The sequence below is a fragment of the Phlebotomus papatasi genome, chromosome 3, assembly GCF_024763615.1.
Source record: "Phlebotomus papatasi isolate M1 chromosome 3, Ppap_2.1, whole genome shotgun sequence".
Classification (NCBI taxonomy): domain Eukaryota; kingdom Metazoa; phylum Arthropoda; class Insecta; order Diptera; family Psychodidae; genus Phlebotomus; species Phlebotomus papatasi.
In genome coordinates, this window is record NC_077224.1 from 55,561,458 (window position 1) to 55,581,193 (window position 19,736).

The 19,736-nt window shown below is 35.7% G+C and overlaps 1 protein-coding gene across 1 annotated transcript in view; it reads left to right on the top strand.

Annotated features, from left to right (window-relative positions):
- Positions 1-19,736, top strand: part of LOC129806726 (protein dachsous) — a 113,353-nt gene that overhangs the window by 60,764 nt on the left and 32,853 nt on the right. Inside the window, exons 6-9 of the mRNA XM_055855498.1 lie at positions 2,631-3,108; positions 9,287-9,789; positions 10,537-11,653; positions 17,247-17,633. Coding sequence (XP_055711473.1) covers positions 2,631-3,108; positions 9,287-9,789; positions 10,537-11,653; positions 17,247-17,633 — 2,485 coding nt within the window. The remainder of the gene's footprint in view (positions 1-2,630; positions 3,109-9,286; positions 9,790-10,536; positions 11,654-17,246; positions 17,634-19,736) is intronic.

Below are 19,736 nucleotides of genomic sequence, written 5' to 3' on the forward strand. Positions count from 1 at the left end.
CATGTTCTTTCGGATAATTAGCCGCCATTCCACACTTCACTTCTTCTTCTTCTTCCTCTTCCAGTTCCTCATCCTAGACACACACCAACTGATCGACATCTCCCCTCACTACAGTTCCCACAGGGGGAATTCTGTGTGGAATTGTCACGCGTGAGTTAGAAACCCATCAATGCTAATCGAACTTTCTTCTTCTCTTTATTTAACGGGACGTCATCCATTGAATGGTTTCCCGTACCAATCGAACTTTTGTTCTCATAATCACATGTGTTCGAAAATACAATTAATTGATTTTTTAATGAAATCTCTCTTCAATTCAGTGATTTTTGTTTGATTTGTTTAATAAAAATCATTGTCATTTAAATTGCCAGTGACCTCAAATGTGTAACTGGACTAGACTTGTAATGGTATAGTAAAGAAAAATAAGATGAAAATGCATTTTATGAGTTGTTCTTCTTTCCCGAATTCCTGTTGGAATTTTACAAAAAAAATCTAAAATTCACAAATTACAAATGAGAATTTAAAAATTGTACAGACGAATATTAGTTGTATAATTCTTACCAAATTGCTAGAAAAAGAAAATTCAATTGAAATTAGCTTTTTGTTACGATAATCTGTGAAAAATCACTTTGGCATTTTCTACCAATTTTCAGAAAATTTATACAAAAACCACAAGAAAATAGGAAAATATATATTAAAAAATTAATTTATAAGTCCTATAACAGCTGTGGAAGTCTTGTGAATTGAAAAACTATTAAAAATTTGCTTTTTTGTTAAGAATATCTGAACTAGCATAGTATGCCAACTTGGTAATCTACGTGATTTTTTGTCTCGGGTTTTAAAGTTGCACTATTGCGTGGATGTCTCTTAAAAAATGGCTACTGATTTCGTTGGCGTCATACAAAGCGAGCGCTTTACGCCAAGAACAAAATGGACGACGAGCGCCTCTCACGCTTTTCATGCGTACTTCGCTTTCCTGTCGGCAGTACATCGAGAAAACCCTTTAAAGTGCGGTAATCGAAATATCGATTTAATCGAATTTTCTATGAGGATAATGTGTTTATAGGTATAGTTTATACCTAATGGGAAATTGTCAATGAATCTGTCACAGTGATTAAAAACACGTGGTGGTTCAGAGCAATGGCCGCGATGGATTAGTATACATAGATAGTGATGTGTATGGGGAATGATATCGAAACAATTTTGACAAGTGATGCGTGACCAGCCGGGTCTTTTGGCAGCGTGGGAAAACTCGAGTTGTTTGGGTCTTATCCTGAGTTTTTGATATGACAGCTGAGGAAAAATATGTTACAACTCGGAAAATATTGTAATAGTTATTAAAATACACATTATTTTCTGAAAATTTTATGGAATTAAGATAGCTATTATAGAATCCTTTCGTTTGATGTACAATATTAGAAAAGTGAAGTTAAATTAATTGATTTATTAGCAAATGCAAATCTCAGCTTTAAATCGCTCTCCTGTAAAGTTGACCATTCGCGAGTTGTTCTTTTCTTATTCTCAGGTATCGATATGTGAACAAACGCAATATATTTTGCATTAGATAATTTAGTAATTTTTAAATATTCATTTTATCTTGGTGGTCGATATCTTCTACAAGCTGGCCGAAACAAGATGCATGGCCGATATATACTTCCCTTACCTTATAGTTAAAGAGATCACTAATATACCGAATAGCATACCCAAACTACCAAATAGTATTTTGAGGCTAAACTAAATATCAAACATGTCTCTTAACATTCCGATCCGGGGTGCTCTTCCCTTATTATACTTTTATAAATTTAAGAGCTAGAATTATTTTTTTTTAATAATGAATTGAATAATATATTGAAAATTTAAAGAAAATATGTTATTTTTTAGTCTTCTTGACTTACGTAGGGGAGACTGGGACAGATTAGTCAAGGGTAGAATTAAACAGTGGGGTGTTATACTTTTCCTTAGAAAGAATAATGAGCAAACTACTATACAGAGTAATTGACTCTCTCCCTATTCATAGACATATTTCCTCAGTCTCATTCAAATATATTTTTCACAAATATAAGCAAGAAACAATTTCATTTCCTGAATAATTCTGCCTCGGTCTCCTCTAACCCTGTAGGAATTTGTACTTTTGAAAGTACTGAGAGAGTCATAACTTTAATCATTCCTTTCATTGTTTTTTTTTACAAGAAAAAAAGTTAAATTTACGTAAAGTAAAATGCATGTTAGCTAATTAAAATTTGTGCCCTACTAATTCTCTAATAAGTACCTCAACTTGGTTAGCTTTTGAAATTGATATATATCTCAGTAATAGCCAAATTGCCAGACTTTCCCAAAATCAACGTGCTTTCTTCTGACCGCAGTCTCAAATTACACACATCTTTTTGCTGTGATCTCATAACCCATATCTGTCTGAAATCTCTTTTACTGGTGACTGGCACATTGAATCCCCCCCTTCCCCCCCTAATTACATGGGACTTCTGGCGGACTCTGTGTCAGAAATCAATTAGTCTGGAGTTCGCGAGGCGGAAGACGTTGTAGGTGCGCATAAATTGTAGGCTGTGTATGCACCATTAATTTGCACTGTGGTTATGGGATAAAATTGATCAATATTGTTGTCTGTCTGATTGCAGATATTGCAGGTCACAGCCGTTGACCTGGACACTGGGAACAACGCACGACTCACATACCGTATTGTTGGTGGCGGTGGCGGTGATCAGATTGCACATTTGGCGAACAAAACGACTGCCCCACGATACGCTGAGGATGTGAGTGAGGTATTTGGGATCTTTCCCAACAGCGGATGGCTCTACTTGCACCGTATGCTGGATCGTGAAACACGTGATCGCTATGAGATAACTGTTGTGGCAACTGATAACGGTACACCCGCCGCCACGGCTACAACACGTGTCATTGTCAATGTCCTGGATGCCAATGACAACGATCCGCGCTTCTCACGTGACAACTATGAATTCAGCGTGGAGGAGAATATGCGTCGGGGTGCCATTGTTGGTGTACTGGCCGCCACAGATGCTGACTTGGATGCAAATGCTGCCATCAGATATACACTCATACCGAGCAATACCAGCTTCCAAGTCAATCCCATGACAGGTGAGCAATGAGACTAACCCTTTTTTTCTCTCTCTATATTATGATGCCTGAGAAATTCTTCCAGCAGCATCACGAAGCTTCCTTACCACGGAAAGTCAATTTATAGAAATTAATACAATGTAGTGTAATATGATCATCAATTTGTGTGCAATGGACCGTAGTCTATAGAGAAGGGAAAGAGAATTGCGAAAGAATATGACCAGAGATGGTGATTTAGTTTGTGGCTGAGCTGATCGCATTCGCTCATTGTTCGGCCACGTTGAAAAATACCATCGTCGACGGTAATAAGTGAGAGTAATTAATTTTCCCTATTTAAGCCTCTTGCAATTGTAAAAAGATTCCTATGCAAGGTATTCCATCGACCACAGAATCCAACCATACAACAAAAGAAACTCCCCTTCTGGACATTCCAGTATCCGCAAAATACGAATTGAGATACTGACTGTCTAAGACATTGTGCAACTCTGCATGGGCATCCACAGGAAGCTCCCATTGAAAATTACTCCATTTCATTTCACCAAAGTACAATCGGTACTTCTCAATTGCGTTGATCATATTAAGGGCGAGTATTCTCGAAATCTGCGAAAAATATTCACCTGGGGTAATAGTGCTATTCCAATGAAAAATGAACATGTTTTTTAGTGTTTTACTGTTCTTAAAGTGCTTCTACATAATCGACTTTTATGTATTGGTTCCTGCCACGACTGTTTTGTGGTTTTAGGACACGGCGAGGACTGGAGAAAACAGTCGTGACAGCAACCAACATAAAGAAAGTTTGATAATGCAGAAGCATTTGAGAACAGTAAAGTGGTAAATCTCTGTATAATACAGATAGGGTAAGTGTGCCAAATTCCGGCCAGCTTGCAATTTCGGCCACCTTTTTTGTTCCTCGAATTTCCATGAATTTTTAGTTTTTGCATACTCTTGAGATTATGCAATGAAAAAGAAGAACAAAAAATGTAGCTTCGACAAACGAGATGAGGTGAAAAAGATATTGGGCGAATTCCCGAAGGGCAAGGAACTATGAGAATGAAGGTGGCCGAAATAGGGCACCAAAGCTATGTCTACATTTTTATTCATTTTAAAATGTATTAAGAATGATTTTAAAGTAAATAAAGACGGTAAACTCTTTACAAGGTTCCAAGCAACACTCTTACAAAAGAAAAAAAAAATCAATTTGTATTTAAAATATTACATTTCAAACTTGAAACTTTGACGCTTGCATGCAACTATGCCGAAATTTGGCACACTTACCCCAATTTTTTTTTTTCTGATGTGCACCCTAATTGGATCCCATAGGTCCAGATCGGTTTCTGGACCATTTTAGTCCAATATCTGAGAAAGTATATAAAGTCTGATTATATCCAAACATTCATCCGCCCATTTCTCTGTCGTAGAGTCGGTACTAGAGAGAAAACGGTATGAAATAGCGACTTGTGGTTTTCGATAAAGGATCTTTATCGTGGAGTACGCAAAAAGTTGGTGATGTTAGATCCATTTTACAGCCTACCTCCTCCGCTGTTTCTGAAAACCTCAAAATTGTGAAGTCGAATTTTAGTGTTATAACTGTGCCTTTCAATTTAAAAAAAAAAAACAAATTGAGTCACCCTATGTACCTGAGATACGGTGCGCCCAATAAGAAATTTAAAACGTTCGTTCCTCTTAATTTGTATCAAGTTCAATTTTCCACTCATCCGTCTCTCGGCTTAAGCCATAAGTCTCTCTAGGGGTTCCAGGGCATTACAAATAATTTGTAATTTTCTTTTTTTACGAATAATGTTTTTATTTTTTGTTATAAATAGAAATTTAACGAATCATATAGTGGTTACTATATGTGAAATTGAGAAGGCTTCCCATTCGAAAACTCCTACATAGATTATGCCTCAAGAAAGGAGGAGGCTTTCAGATTTCGTATACACTTTGGCTTCGAACACTACAAATTGTTTGGCATATTCCTTTAATAAATCTGACTAATGGAAACATATTTAAACCTTATAAAAATGAGGTCAGAATTATTAAAATATCACAGGAAAAATAGGAAGTGTTCGAAGGCAGAGTATGTGCGGAGCCGAAAATCCATCCCCTACTAAAAAATATATAATTTTTTATTATACAAGGAATAATCTGGGAAAAATCGTATGACATGAGCATACCTTTCAAGTGAAATTTTCATAGAAACTCAAGAATAAGTTACCAGCCACTGCGTATCTCGGGCCATCAATTTTCAGGCAATGCAATTATGCAATTACCACAGTTATTTCTTTTAATTAATTTCGCCCATAAAATCACTCCCAATGTGAATAATTTTATTGGCATTTCATTGGCATCGTGAAGGTGAAAGTTTTATAATTTTACCTCCCCAAGATCGTGCACATTGATCACACCGCATGATTTTTGTTATTTCTCAGTCTTGTTTTGCATTTTAATTGCACTTTCGGGTATTGTTTTATGCCATCGATGACATTTAAATAAATCTCCTGCGAATGGTGAATGTGAAATTCTTTTGATGAACCACTCTCGATTTTTATTTCGGGTCAACTCAGATAAGCCCACAAAATGAATTAATCCAAAATGGTTATATATCGCAGGTGATTTAGTGCTAAGACTGATATGTGTTTCTTGTTTAATTGAGTTATTAAAGACATGATTTATGAGCGATGGTGAGTGTTTTGCAAGATGAACACTGTCACTTTTGATGTTTTATTTGAAAACAAGCTCATCAATAACATTAACACATTACAAATTCATCGTAGAAATTGAAATTTTGCAGTGGATGCCTCTGGGCAAGAGAAAATAAAAGTGATGATTAAGATAAGGTGATTGCATGTATGTTAGTGGTGTATATTTCTTCAAAAAAAAATAGAGAAAAATTATGGCATGGATGAAAATATTTTATAATAGGGTAATTAAGATGTTGTTGAATTTTAAAAATATTAAAAGCTGCAACTTTTAGATTTATAAGAAAAATGTGCATAATTTCGTTTTTTTTAAATTTAAAATCCAGAAATTTAGAACGAATTAAAACTTAGGATCATTAAGATATAGGGGAAAGTTCCCATGCTTTGCACGGTCCCAAGCAATGACTAATTTTTTTTTTATGTTTATGAATAAATATGACTCCGAAATTTATTTTAAAAACAGGACACTTTCGTCTAGTTTTTAAAATACGGAAGAGATGAGTCACATTTATTGAAAAACATACGTAAAATTTAGTCATTGTAAAGCTTTGGACCGTGTAAAGCATGGGCACTTTCTTCTATAGTAAAAACTAGAGAAAAAATTTTAGGTCAACCTATTTTTAATTCTTTTAATATTTTACTTCATGCTTTTTACTACGTTTCGTTATACGACAATGAAAGTCTTACTTAATATTCGACCTAATTAGTTTTTTTAAGTCAAAATACTTCACTTGAATCAAATTATTTCTTTAAGGTAAAAAATGGGAAATACGAAATTTGAATTAGCTAGTAATGCTTCCAATATGCCTTTTAGATAAGGAAAATTTCATGAAAACATAATTCACTCAATCAATTTTCATTCAATCAAGCTTGATATGCCTTTCTTTAGGAAATGTATTGCATACGTTATATTTTACTCTTACGCATTCTTCTTCGTTTTTTCAGCACTATATAAAATTAAATTTAATTCATTCCATTTTTGAGTACTGAAGAGTGGAATAAACATATTCACTACTTTTGCGAAAGAAAGAAATATGAATTTTAATTGCATGAAATTTTCCTGATCTAAAAAGGTGTGCCTGAAGGATAAAATTTCAGATCATTGGTATTTATTTCACAAATTGTTTTCCACAAGCAAATTAATATGCTTTCCTTGAGAAGAGCGCACCCAGTCTTCAGCACATTATTCATTGATTTAACCTCAAGCAAGCGATCTCTTAAAGCTCTCGATAAATATCGCACAAATTGAAGAATTATGACAAATTTACAGGCAAATTTGCCGCGAATATTTGTGCATTGTTCTGAAATGGTGAATGGTGAGGGAGGTAGGTCAAGAAGGTTAGTCGCTAAGGTTGAGAATCGCTGACCCAATGTGCATCTTACTCCAATAAATATCCTCATGTTGAGTCTGTATTTTGTTGTTGCTCTTCATTCAATGGCAACATTAAGCATTGCATATGGGGCCCATTCGTTTTGCATATGGTGATCGAAGGGATAGATCAGCCAGGGACATAGGGGATAGATTCTATATTTACAAAGGATCTCTATCTCTCTGTCTTTCGTGGTTGTTTGTGGCAACATATGAATACACATAATTAAGACAAGGAATGCAAAACAAATCCAATATATATTGTTTAAAAAAGGTAATTAATGGCCTTCACGAATGGATGAATGGTAATGAAAAGCAACAAGAATTAACGGCGGCATTTATACCAAAGTACAGTGTTGCGGATGGTTTTTGCAGATGCACTTTTGAAAGATAGCAGAAAAAATAACAACAGCATGTCTTTTTTTATATTGAACCACTTCTCCTATGCTCAAACTTTCAATCTTAATTGATGTGCAAGGCGTAGAGTTTTCCCAACATCAAACAATGCCAAAGACGATCGGTAATATTACCAAGAGACTCATAACAGAAATTGTATTAAATCACTTTCTGCGGTTTTTTGCCAAACCATTCTTCACTTATTCCTTTCATATTTTGTATATTATGCTACATATGCCTATTGAACTTTAAAATTTCAATCTCTGCAGCTGGAAAGATTTCCTTTTGGTGTTTTTTTTTCTTCATCTGGATGCTCATCTATTGCCTTGTCTTAGTTACTTCATGTTGCCCACAAATCTACCTTAGTAAATTGTTGCAAACAAATTAATTCAACTTCTTCGATTTGGAACAAATGAAATTCCCACACTCAATACACTAAGGTCAAAATCTCGGCTTCTTGCTGACTTCCTCCATTTCGCTCAGGCTGTATGGAAAGAGCCCAACTGCAACAGAAGAATCGCAAAATTGCATGGAAGGTGATAATTTTGGCCGCGTTTTTCACTTCCACATTATCATAGGCTTTGTATTTGATACGCAGGAGGCAGCTATTAATTAAATTGATTTCCTGCTACAGAAGCTCACCACTGGGTTGCCCCAGCATGTGGAGTATCGACCATACAAAAGAACCTGGTATTTTTGTGCCAGAGAATTGCGTGAATTGGAGCCCCAACCCTACCGCATTCATTGAACGTGATTGTCCGTCATGTATTTTAATAATTGCACCACTTGTCTCCACTTTGAATCGTGATTCAGCAATCTTTCTCTCCCTTTTTTCTGCCTGATCTTCTTGTATTTAACCTTAGTTGCTCCCCTCTCATCCTACTTGCTCTTCTTGAAATTCTTGCTATTTCCTAGTTCTGTGCCACGAATCAATTGAAATGCAATAGATAATGGTATGCTGAGGAATCTGAATTCTTCAATTAAGCGGGCTACGACAGATTTTAAGCTTTTCATACTAAAAAAAAATATTTACATTGATCACATGTGAATTATTTTTAATGTAGGGTAAGTGTGCCAAATTTCGGCATAGTTGCATGCAAGCGCCAAAGTCTCAAGTTTGAAATGTAATATATTTAATAAAAAATTGATTTTTTTCATTCCTTCTACTTTAGGAGTGTTGCTTAGAACCTTTTAGACAGTTTATCGTCTTTATTTACTTTAAAATCGTTCTTAATACATTTTAAAATCAATAAAAATCTAGACATAGCTTTGGTGCCCTATTTTGGCCACCTTCATTCTCATAGTTCCTTGCCCTTCGGGAATTCTTCCAATAATGTCTTTTTCACCTCATCTCGTTTGTCAAAGCTACATTTTTTGTTATTAATTTGCATTGTATAATCTCTAGAGTATGTAAAAACTAAAAATTCATGAAAATTCGAGGAACAAAAAAGGTGGCCGAAAATGCAAGCTGCCCGGAATTTGGCACACTTACCCTAAGCTTCTTCTATTCGTATCATAAATCAAGTAATTTTGAAAACAGGAATTCTTATTGAAACAACCGACAGTAAAAAATTGTTGGATAATGTTCATGCAAACGATCTAATTAGGACTTTGGTTATGATTGGTCTAGCTTTTCATGATGATCATATTACAGTATAATGATACTCCTTCATATTCATAAAAAATCACAAAGCCATAAACCTTCATTTAAGCAATGCTTCTCTTCATTTCATAGGGGAAATCATAACTCGTGAACCCCTTGATCGAGAAACAAGATCCTCATACGATCTAGTTGCTGAAGCCAGGGATCAAGGAACTCCCTATCGCAGCAGTCGAGTCTCAGTACGAGTCCTCGTGACTGATGTTAATGACAATGCTCCGGATATCGTAGATCCACAAGAAGATGTAGTGAGTGTTCGTGAAGAACAACCTCCTGGGACGGAGGTAGTTCGGATCCGGGCTGTTGACCGTGACAATGGATACAACGCTTCTGTAACGTACTCAATTCTCAAAGGTCGGGATTCAGATGGATTTGGCCTTTTCTCAATTGATCCGATGACAGGTTTGATCAAAACCCGAATGTCTTTGGACCATGAAGAAAGGAGCATCTACCGCTTAGCCGTGGCTGCAACGGATGGAGGGAAGCCTCCCAAACAGACAGTGCGACTTTTAAGAGTTGAAGTATTGGATTTAAATGACAATCGTCCTACATTCACAAGTTCCAGTCTTGTGTTCAAGGTGAGTTACGTTTCTGTTTTTTGTAATCTAATTGTTGAACAATTGACAAAATACGAAAAGTCACACATATTTGGAATTCTGCAAATCTCTTCTTGTGCGGAATGCACTTTTTATGCTTTATCCAGCTAGCACACAATGTTGCCATCAGTTCTCCCTCTTCATCATATTCACAATTCTTGGGCCATCTTTTTTTTATTATGTTTTGCTGACCGCGTCTCGTGCAGAAATTGCTCAGTCGATTTTATTGTCTCTCTCCTTTGTGTTCCAGCATCGTGGTGATCGCATCCCAGTGAGATGATTTCGTGTAATCTTTTACTGTGGTTATTGCTCAAAATTATAGAGACAAGAGGCCAAAAGATGAGAGATTGCTCATCAGTCAAGTGATGATTTTATCCATTCACTCTGATAAATCCACAATTATTTGGCGGAAATAAAGTGAGAGGAAAAAAACAAGCGAAAATGATATAATTTACTCTCAACACTCTTGCTTTTTTCTTCAGAGATTTTTATTTTTTGTTTTGGCCACTCAAGATGATTGTGATAAGTTCATTAGTTTGGTAATTTTATCATTGATGGCAAAAAATAGGGTAAAATTGATCAGAATATTATTAAAATATTGCATTCTACTAACACCAATGCAAGAGATGCCCAGAATACTAAAAATCCAATCTATTCATTTTCTCTTCCTTTTATTAAGAAAAAAAAAGACAAAACCAGAGGCATCTTACCAATGATTATGTTTTGTAGGTTCGCGAAGATGTTGCTGTGGGTCACGTTGTGGGCTCCGTTAGTGGCTCTGATCATTCTGACTCCGATAATCTCATCAGCGGCAATAGCCTCCATATCACGTACACCCTAACATCCATAACGTCTGATGTTGTGGAGGGAGCCTTTGACATGGATCGCAATACGGGATCCCTGATTGTCACGCGGAAATTGGACCGTGAGCAGCAGAGTGAATACCGTCTGGAGATCAGAGCACTTGATACAAGTGCCTCTAACAATCCCCAGAGCTCAGCAGTTACCGTTCGTGTGGATATTGTTGATGTGAATGACAACAGTCCAGTCTGGCCAATGGATCCCATTACCATTGAGATCGGAGAGAATGCCAATGTAGGATCTGTTGTCTACAACTTCTCAGCTCATGATTCCGATGCTGGTGTTAATGGCGAAATCCAGTATCATCTAGTTAAACATTCACCTGGCGAAGATGGAACCTTTGAACTTGATCCATTAACTGGGAGTCTAACCCTCCTAACACCGCTTGACTATGAGTTTCGTCGAGACTTCCTCTTAGTAATTCAAGCCACAGATCAAGCTACAATCACTTCCGATCGCAGAAATACTTCAGTAACTGCTCGAATTGTCGTAACTGATATAAATGACAACGCTCCTAACTTTGTCCTCCCATCAACTGATGGCGAAGTAGTCTACCTAAGCGATGCTGCAACCGTAGGCCAAATAGTAACACATATTGTTGCTGTAGATGCAGATAGTGGTGACAATGGCCGAGTTATCTATAGCATAGTAACTGGGAACGAAGATGGACGTTTCAGTATTGATGCCGAGTCCGGATATATCGTTCTGGCTAAGCCAATTATCGGTCATCAGGCTTCAGCAAGGCAATTACATCATGCAACGGGTGGTAGGAGTGCTGGAAAATACAATATCATTGTTAGTGCGACAGACAGAGGGTCTCCAGTACCAAAAGAAACTCGTCGAACGATGCAAATTGTTATTCAAGGATCGACTAACAATCCACCTCGCTTCCTAGAACCTGTGTACCATGTGAATGTTTCAGAGAATATCCCTTCAGGGAGCTTTGTTATTCGCGTGGGAGCCAAGTCTTTTCAACCAGATAATGGTAAGTAACAGAAACTTTATTATCTCTATTGCAATTTGATGTGAAAATCTTAAACCTAGAAATCTGTTAAAAGTGTAAAAAGTCAGGGATGATTTTAATCTGCAGTGCCTTTCAATATATTGAAAACTATACGATCTTCTCTTGGCAAAACTTCCGAGATAAAAAATTTTCGATGCAAATTTTACCATTTAAATATATTTCGAATACGAAATTGTCGGAAAGGATAAATACCGGATTTACTTGTGTAAATTATATATTAAGGATATTAAATTCCAGTAAGAATTTACAACGAGCGTAATTAGTTAAGCTACAACGACACTGTTATTGAGTTCTGTGACAAGTTAACACCGTCGTTTTGCGTTCTCCACCAGACTAATTTATGAATTTACGGCTAAAGCTTTCAAAAAGAGGTCCTCTTAACCAATTTGAATAGTATCGTTTCTGATAACAAAAAAATTATCTAAACTAAAGGCATCAACAGACTTGAGGATTAGCCGAGAGACAACTTTGCGTAATTATATCCGAAATAATGGTTAAATCGTATTTCTATCATTTTCCACTAAGCCGTCTCTCGGCTTAAGTCGTAAGTGTGTTTAGGGCATAAGATAGTTAAGCCCCAAATAAACAAGGGCTGATCTTCGAGAATATTTACCCAGTAAAACTTGACAGCAAAGGTTTAGCCTAAACTATCCTACACTAAGGGCTTAGGATTATGGATTTCTGGTCTCTTACATAAATTTTCTTTAACTGATCCTTTACGGCCAAATCTTACTGGCTTAGTATTCTCGAGGATAAGCTTGGGTCTATTTTTTGTCATGATCAGATGAACTCTAAGCCTCAATTCTTAGTGTTTAAGGCGAACGAACAGTGTGATGGACATTCCACGCTACCAACCGTTTTTTGGTCGATACGAAAATGAATATTTTGCAACTGGACCAAGAGAAACCAGGAACTTTGATTACGCTTTATTAGCCAAAGTATCATACGCTAAAGGTTTCAATATTTTAAAATCTAAAGTTTTTCCCTGAAAAAGAAACATGACCCAAAAGGATGATTTTCTTCCAAACTCTTTAACGAATACGGTCTTTAAAAAAATGAATACAAGTCTACGATACCATTCAGAGATACTTTGAAAAATGTTTCAATTCGATACTTTCAAATATTTCCTCGCTTAAGTGAATACTTCAATAGAGAAAATCTTTAAAAAATCAACGGAAATACTATGCCAAAATAGAACGTACTTATGAAAAGTGTCATAATGGGCCTAGTTAAAGGCCTGGATCCGAATCCGTAGGAAGAATGAGCCGAGGAAAAATTTTAATCTTAAGTCTATGGGTTTATTACCTATAGAATTAGACATTTGGGAATGTTGCAGAAGATTAGTGGATTCGATCTTCGACTGCGTGAACAATTGTCGAACAGCTCGTATGCTGCACTATACCAAGCTTCAAATTTCAATTATAGGATAGGCTTTTCAGAAGTTTTTCAGTAATCCAACTCCAACACAGAAATAAGACACAATCTGTTAAGCCAGAATTAATCATGGCATTGGTTTTTGGATGTGTGAGTGATACAGATGGGAGGCGCGATCATCAGCATCGTCGATCGGATTAGCGTATTCAGAGATGACAAGATGAGAAATTGGGATACGGGTGGAGGGCATGGAGAGTGCTGAAGTTGACATCAACAAACAGACTTTCTCACTCAGATTTTTGTCAGATTCAAGGCGCACGAGGAGTGGTTGAAAAATCGTGGCAAATAAAGCTGGACATCCAGACGTCCAAACAGCTGAAGTTGCGATACCCTTCGGATTGTTGGGGAGAAAATAAGATGAATAAAGCAAATCTTTCAGCATGTGGACAAGCCTCTCGGGCTAATATCAGGAGAGAAGAGTATCTTAAAAAAAAAAAATATTAAAAAAAAGTGAGACAAAATTGTGGAATCATGAAAAGCGATTTTCATGTGTATCACAAGTGGTCAAAGTGGCTCATTCAAGTCCTCCTGTACACAAGTCATAATTCTTCATTTTATATTTTGATCCGACATCACTTCCACTCTTTATTATTACGAATTCTTTAGTCACATTCTTGTTTGCTGTAGAGATGGTTGGGGAGATGATATATATATATAAAAGAAAAATAATAATAATAATAAAAAAATACAGAGGTGAATTCTGGCATAAATACGCGTGTGTGTTAATATCTGGGCAAAAGAGAAGACGACGAACTCAACAGCGCACACCGCATTCCGGACCGATCAGACGATGCACTTCTTGGCGAGTAATTATTCTCAAATTATTAAATATGGCTGCTAGTTTAATCTGCATAATACAGACAGATCGTATATGAAGGAGAGTGTCTTCAGCACTAATCATATCATAGTGCTATGCCATTGCGATATAATGGGAGAAGGAATAAAAATAAAAAGAAATAAAGAATAACAGAGGTCTCACTAAAGATGAAAACCCATCGTCTTGAGCCTTCTTTTCAATTTTCCTCCCGATTCCCGTTCAACATCTTTCAACGCGATTGCGAACAATGACAGAACCAGAGGTGAAAACACTGATTTTCAATTATCTAACTTTTCACAAGTATTAAATCCCTTCTCGTTCTAATCCCTTCTCCCCGATGAACAGCCTCGATCTTGATCTCTGCCCACAGTAGAAAATGCTCTCATCTGCTTGAAAGATTTTGCTTACTCCCCTTTCCTTTCCCCTATATAAAAGAATGATCTCTCCAAATGATTTGAGGCCACCAGAAAAGATCACAAGACTTTTTTTTTAGGTGGGAAAGATCACAAGATCACTGACATAGATCAGTGGATCAATCGTCAATCACGGACAAAAATCAGTAACTTCTGCTCCTCAAAATTGCAATTTTGTTGGTAGCTCAATCACTAATTAACAACCCACGATCGCCCAACACAATCCATAAATTTCTTATAGACCACGGAGGCCCCCAATATACAATCTTGAATATATCACAGAGAGTTGATCCCACCAACACCATCAATTTGTACAATTTAAGAATTAACATTTATGGCTTTTGCCTAGTTTCCCGCACATGATCATATGGAATGATGATCGTGGTGGAATTTCTCAGTGGATCTTTTTATTTCTTTTAATTTTTTTTTTGCTCTCAAGTGAAATTCTCCAAGAAGATGAAGACATTTTCCCCTTAGTGAGGCTTTATGTCCGAAAAGAATCTCTAGCTAAATCCTCGTGGTGATGATAATTCATTTCTTGTTCCGCAATGTCCATCGATGTGCGAGAGATTGGCGGTTAATGAGAAACGCCATTGGCCACATGGTTAAAGGTTTATTGTACAAGAACCGAAGTCATCTTGCTCATGGCAATTTCACCTTGCGATTCACGTGCTGTCGGAGATTGCGGGAAAAATACGACAATTGTGTAATATATGATCAGTAAAATGCATCGATAGACAAGTATAAGTTCAAGGGTCTTTATATATGATGAATTAATATTAAATTTTAGATAAAAATAATTATAAAAAAAACTTTTGAGAAAAACTTCTGGAAAATTAAAGAAAAACTTTTGATATCAAGGTCAACTTGAGAGAATTATAGAGCATAAGTCGATAACGATAACCCGTATAAACTGATTTTCGGTATTTATGGGACTAAAAGGGTTCCAGTACATTTGCCGCTTGATTTTAAAACATTTTAATATTGAAAGCCAGCCACTTAGACAATACCACGAATTTCTTTTTTGCTAGATACGATGTGGTATTGAATTTAATAAATTGTGGGATTGACAAGGAAATGGACTTTATTGATTACAGCACTGAGAGAAATCCGAAAAAGTTAAAATAGCATTCCGGAAATGTTTATTTTACCCTGCAATATTGATCCGAAATCGGTGTAAATATTACCCTTTTTAGGTGTATTAGGGGTTAAAGTTACACTTTTTCGTGTTAATTTTACCCTTAAAAAGGTGTAAAATCAACATTAAAAAATGTTGATATATTTTTACACCTAAAAAGTTTTAAATTTATGAGGAAAAAAAGTAAATTGCACCCTCGTTTTTTCTCAGTGTGGCATTCATTATTTTCATTTAGAACATTGTGGCTTTGATCATTAGAACAATGTGGATTGATATTAGGATATAAAAGAATTAATTTTAAATAAAGTCTGGGATTGATCTTGAAACATTTTGGGATTGATTTCTAGAACAACGTTGTTATTGGTTTTAGAATACTACGGGTTTGAGTTTTTGTGTGATATGATAAATTTCAGCATATTCTAAAATTGACTTTAGAACACTTTAACATTTATCTTTAGGACAGTGTGAGATTGATTCTAGCTCTAGAGCCAGAAAATGATCGGATTCATTTTAGAACATCGTGTAATTCATTTCTTAAGCGTAATATTTTTTGTGAAAGTAATCTTTACAAAATCAATATTCTTTAGCAAAATTTCGTGTATAGATTAAGAAGATAGTAACTTTTAGATGAATTTGTTAACTCAAAATTTCGAAATCACGAGATAAAAGTCTAACAAATTCCAACCGAAAAATCTCTACCCCTCTCACTCACTCTTTCTCTCTTAGAAGATGATCTTGAGGTTGATCGAGAGATTTGGTTGAGAAAAAGTGCTGAAACTGGTTCTCTCTATGATCATCTCTTCTTGGATGCCCATTATTCATGAAGTTTCACCAACACATACGCCCCAAAAAAGATCACGTAGATTATTTTTACGACAAAAGAAAAGTCTTGAGAGTCTCCCCTTTTGTTAGGCTTGATATGCCCAAAACAAATGTCTGAGCAAAAACAACGCAATGAAATTATTGGACTCTCAACTCATACTTACTGTCGTTTTTTGGGGAAGAAGAGTGCGCACGTCTTGAATTTCAGCAGGTTCCATAATATATTGGTCCATTGTTTTTTGTGTATGTTGAAAAACCGAATGAAAAGATGCAGGAGAGAGGATTTTTGGGGAGGAGTAAAAATAAAGCAAAAAAAAGAAGATGGAACAAGATCACCGATCGCGTCTCGATTGCATTTTTAAAACTTAGATTGAAATTCCAAAGTTTAAAGAATGATTGCAACTAGTGCAGAAGGCCTCATAATTAGCACTGACGTACGCATTCATTCATAGCAAATGTGCGGTTTGTGGTGACATGAACATGAGCACAGGAAAAATGTACCCAGTGAGGATTACCTATATAAGTTCAAAAAATGGGGAACTGCGTGAACAAGAAGTGGCCAAAAATTTTCTACAGAGCTTCACGATCGCGATCTTGGAGATCAAATATCGAAAGATCAATGGATCGTACGATTGAAGGCACATGCATAGTTGATTTTGGGTATACGCTTTGGGCATCTTTTTGCTCTGATTACGTTGGGGTTATTCTTTTTTTTATTGTTTTCTGTCTGGAGGGCTTCTTTAGCATCTGCTTGAGCCGTTGAGGTGTAATTGGTTGAGACTCAATGTACTCTTGCTTTGCACACACGTAATAAATTTATCTCCTGGGATGCATAAACACAATTAATCTGAAGTTTTATCTTCCCGAAAAAAGAAAAAAAAAACAGAATACGCATGTTTCTCATTGTGGCCTGATCTCTCTCTTCTACAGGTGGTAATTTAACCTTTGAAATCCCAACGGGAGTAGCTGATGATCACTTTGTGGTGGATCCCATAAGAGGAATTGTGACAACAAGAGGTGCTTTTGATCGGGAATCGAAGGATATGTACACAGTTCCGATTTACGTGAAAGAGTCCAGTTTCTCATCAGCCAAAATGAAGACATCCATCAGCCCAAAGGTGGCCACCACTTGGCAATTCGATGTTGCCACCATCGTGGTGAGGGTAACCGATGTCAATGATCATGCTCCAGAGTTCCGTCCTGGATCGTGTTACCCACTGAGAGTGCCCGAAAATAGCGATTTGGCCGTCATCCATACAGTCGTGGCCACTGATATGGACGAAGGACTCAATGGAGATATCATTTACAGCATTACAGGTATGTGTCTCATACTTTTAACGATTCCACAATATCATTTAACATGAGCACCAGACACTGAAGCTCAAAATCCGCGACACTGGGCAAAAAGCCACAAAAGTGTTTGTAGCTTATAGAACATCATTCACATTTCAATTTTATTATTTTCTTGTTCTTGACACACTCAATCCAGGCTTCAAGATCACTATTTATGCTTTTTATTGAGGAGCACCATAAAAGAGACTGCCAATTTTATTAGATATTTCCGACGACTATTTTGTTACTTAAAGTTTTTCGTAATCTAGCTGGTAATAAGAAAAATTATGCATTGGCCTTGTGTGAAAACATTAGTGAAAAAAAATTTTAAACACAAATTAACTAAAAATTCCAGAATATTTAAAAAATATATATAATTTTTTGCAGAATACCGTGATTGAAAAGAAAACCATTATTTTATTTTATTACCAATGCTTATGAAATTGCAACCTTGAAAATATGTAGCAAAATAAAATATTACAAAAGTCATTTTTTCCATTTAAATGAGGGGAAATGTAGTTCAAAGTGGAATATTTTTAGCTCCCTTGAACTGTTTAAGTAGCCAATATAACATTATCCACTTTTTAATTAAATGTTTAATCTAATTTAATATTTTATTCCTTCATATTCTCTGATTGATTGGGTCTTTTAACCCATTTCTTACCATGGTATTATACATCATACGCAATTTGAGTGATCTTAGATGATTTATTCCTGGGCAATTTTTGTCCGAATTGCTGTCGGGAATGGATTTTTAGTAATTTTAGTTCTTCAATTTCTTATAAAAAATAGTCCGACAGAGATGGAAATGCATTTTGTTATTGTTTTCTTGCTTCGCGGAAGGTCATGCAAAATTTGTGCTCGAAATGGCGGACGGAAAATTCGACATCTCGTCGAATTTGCTAAAATTGGCCTCTTCTCTCTTTCCTGATTTGAATTCTAGTAACCAATTTGATTTCTTGGAAAGTTAGTCTATCTAAAGCAGTAGAGTTTGTTGTGAATTAATGCACAGAATTTAAATTCAATGACCGTTAAGACGTGTGTTTGACAGGGGCTCCCCGCGCCCCGATAATAGATAAAAAAAAATTTCTTTTCAAAAATTTCATCTACTAATCTGTAGGAAACTAATCCCAAAATATGAACATTCTATCTCAAGTATTTCTGGTACATTGACTGAATGGGTTAAAATCTTTAGAAGCACTATCAAATCATAGAATGAAATTAAAATTTTCCACTTATTCAAATTATGCAATTCTCATTCGGAAAATCAATTAGTGACGTGTAGTTTTTTTTTCAAAACTTCTATGTTGAATATAATATTCCAATTGAGCCTTGAACACATCTCCTCAGTTCTAAGAAAAAGGACACTTAAAGATTAAAGTTTAATATTTAGTGTGAAAATTAACAATTTATGAAAGTTACGCTTTATGTTTTCCAATTTTCCTTCTAAATTTTCCGCATTTACATACTGTAAACATTGTATTTTTTCAGTACCGTAGATGCGGGTGGAATTGCTCCATTTCTTCTCGTAATTTTTATTTTGTTTATTCTAGTACTTAAGGATGATCTTTAGACCATCCTTAAGCACCCTAATGGTCTCTGAGTCATCCTTAAGCACTAGAATTACGGAAAAGCTTACGAAAAGCAAGGGTACAAAATCACTCACATCTACGGTAGTGAAAACATATAATGTTTCCATGTTTAAAGATTTCAAAATTATGCTCTCGAACCTGCATTATTTTTCAATTATTTCTCTCGATCTTAATACTTTTTTTTTGATTTTCTAGTATTTTCAATTCAAGTTTTATTATTGTGTATTATTTTTTTAAATATTGTTTTTAAAAATTACTATTCTTAAAAACACATTTCTGTGTTAATTATTTGCCTCTTTTATTAAGGATAAACCTATTTTACTGATCTAAATCCTAGTAGGGTAAGTGTGCCAAATTTCGGCATAGTTGAATGCAAGAGTCAAAGTCTAAAGCTTGAAATGTAATATTTTAAATTCAAATTGATTTTTTTCTTTTTTTCTTTTTTAAGAGTATTTCTTGCAACCTTGTAAAGAGTAGACCGTCTTTATTTCCTCTA